The 2,425-nt window shown below is 44.3% G+C and overlaps 1 protein-coding gene across 1 annotated transcript; it reads left to right on the top strand.

Annotated features, from left to right (window-relative positions):
• The first annotated feature begins 717 nt into the window (after positions 1-717).
• On the top strand, positions 718-1,668 carry LOC126071623 (olfactory receptor 10H2-like). The gene has a single exon (XM_049875835.1). It carries the CDS (start codon positions 718-720, stop codon positions 1,666-1,668), a length of 951 nt encoding a protein of 316 aa, XP_049731792.1.
• The last annotated feature ends 757 nt before the right edge of the window (positions 1,669-2,425 follow it).

Consider the following 2,425-nt stretch of genomic DNA (forward strand, 5'->3'; position numbering starts at 1 on the left):
ATAAATGCAAATATGAAATAAGGTGGAATACATGAGTACCAATAAAATAGTACTACACTAAATATAAGTGGGTTAAGTAATAAATGACAAAGACTCTCAGAGAACTTTTTTTTTTTAACACTCCAAGATCCAAATACATGTTTTCTAGAACAAACATGCTGTTAAAGGGAATCTGACCCTGATCAACCTATGCCTGTCTCTAATGACTCCAAACATGGGACCTATTCTTTATTTTAGTCACCATTAATAAAGCACAATTAGTAGCCAAACTCTGTCCTAAACATTTAATGCATTGATCTCATTTTATCTTTATCTCATCACTTAGTGGTAGGACAATTATTATATACTTCATTTTACAAATGAGGAAACTAATACACAGAGAAGTTAAGCAAGTTGTCTAAAAGCATAGAGCTCTCAAGTTGTCATTTAATCTATGTCTTAACCAGTTGCTGTCGAGGCGACTCCAACTCATGGTGACCCCATGTGTTGCAGAGTAGAACCGAATCCAATAGGGTTTTCAATGGCTGTGACCTTTTGAAAGTAGATTACCAGGGCTTTCTTCCAAGGTGCCTCTGGGTGGGTTCAAACTGCCAACCTTTCTGTTTGTAGCTGAGTGCTTAACCGTTTGCATCACCCAGGGACTCCAGTCTATGTCTAGAGGCTACGTTTTAACTGTTGTTCTTCATTCTGTTTCTGATCTCATCAGATGCAGCATCCATGCCTGGTCAGAACAACAGCACTGTGTCTGAATTCATCCTCATTGGCTTCTCCAACTTCCCCCATCAGCTCATACCAGTTTTCTTCTTCTTGTTTCTGCTGATGTACCTGTTCACTCTACTGGGGAACCTGCTCGTCATGGCCACCATCTGGAGCCAGCACAGCCTCCACACACCCATATACCTCTTCCTGTGTGCCCTCTCCATCTCTGAGATCCTCTACACCTTTGCCATCATCCCACACATGCTGGCTGACCTGCTGTCCACCCGCCATGCCATTGCCCTCATGGCCTGTGCCAGCCAGATGTTCTTCTCCTTCACGTTTGGTTTCACCCACTCCTTCCTGCTTACTGTCATGGGCTATGACCGCTATGTGGCCATTTGCCATCCCCTGCACTACAATGTCCTCATGGGCCCCCGGGGCTGTGCCTTCCTGGTGGCCTGGTCCTGGGCTGGGGGCTCTGTCATGGGGATGGTGGTGACAACGGCCATTTTCAACCTCACCTTCTGTGGACCCAATGAGGTCCACCATTTCTTCTGCCATGTGCCACCCCTTGTGAAGTTGGCCTGTGGGGACAATGTTTCCGTTGTGGCCAAGGGCGTGGGCCTGGTGTGCATTGCAGCTCTGCTGGGCTGCTGTCTCCTCATCCTCCTCTCCTATGCCTTCATCGTGGCTGCCATCTTGAAAATTCCCTCTGCTAAAGGTAGACACAAAGCCTTCTCCACCTGTGCTTCTCACCTTATCGTGGTCATTGTGCACTATGGCTTTGCCTCTGTCATTTACCTCAAGCCCAAGGGTCCCCACTCTCTGGAAGGTGACACCCTCATGGGCACCACCTACACGGTCCTTACACCTTTCCTCAGCCCCATCATCTTCAGCCTCAGGAACAAGGAGCTGAAGAATGCCCTGAAGAAGACTTTTCTCAGCAAACTCTTGCCCCCAGGCTCCTGAAGGGGCTGGTTTTGTGACAGGAGATGTGACACGTAGGAGTATAATTATGCTGGTAACATCTCCCAATTTTTTGAACACTTATCAGTAGTTAAGGATGATTTTTTTTTTAATAACAGCTTTATATCATACAATTCATCCATTTAAAGTGGACAATTCAATAGGTTTTAGTATAGTCACAGATATGTACAACTATCACCACAGTCAATTTTAGAACATTTTCATCACCTTCTTTTCTGTTTATCTATCCTTAATCCCCATCCTACCTGCCCAATACAACCATGGATCTACTTTCTGTCCCTGTGGATTTGCCTGTTCTGGACATTTCATATAAATGGAATCATATGCTAGGTAAGGAGCCTTGGTGGCACGGTGGTTAAGCGCTTGGCTGTTAACCAAAAGGTCAGTGGTTCAAACTCACTAGCTGCTCCATGGGAGAAAGATTTATAGCCTTGGAAAACCTATGCGGCAGTTCTACCCTGTCCTATAGGGCCACTATAAGTTGGAATTGACTCCACAGAAACAAGTTTTAATAGTCTTTACTATTTCCCTGCTCCTGCTCGCAATATACTATGTGACCTTTTGTGTCTGGCTTCTTTCACTCAGCATAATATTTTCAAAGTTCATCCACGTTGTGGACATGTATCAGAGCTCCATTCCTTTTTATGGCTGAATAATATCCCATTATATGGATATACCACATTTTATTTATTCATCTGTTGACGGATATATAGATTTTTCCATCTTTTGTCTATTGTGA

This window comes from Elephas maximus, chromosome 3 (genome assembly GCF_024166365.1).
Source record: "Elephas maximus indicus isolate mEleMax1 chromosome 3, mEleMax1 primary haplotype, whole genome shotgun sequence".
NCBI classification, from domain to species: Eukaryota; Metazoa; Chordata; class Mammalia; order Proboscidea; family Elephantidae; genus Elephas; species Elephas maximus.

Coding starts and splice junctions, on each gene's coding strand:
- LOC126071623 (XM_049875835.1), top strand. CDS start 718: ATGCCTGGTCAGAACAACAGCACTGTGTCTGAATTCATCCTCATTGGC.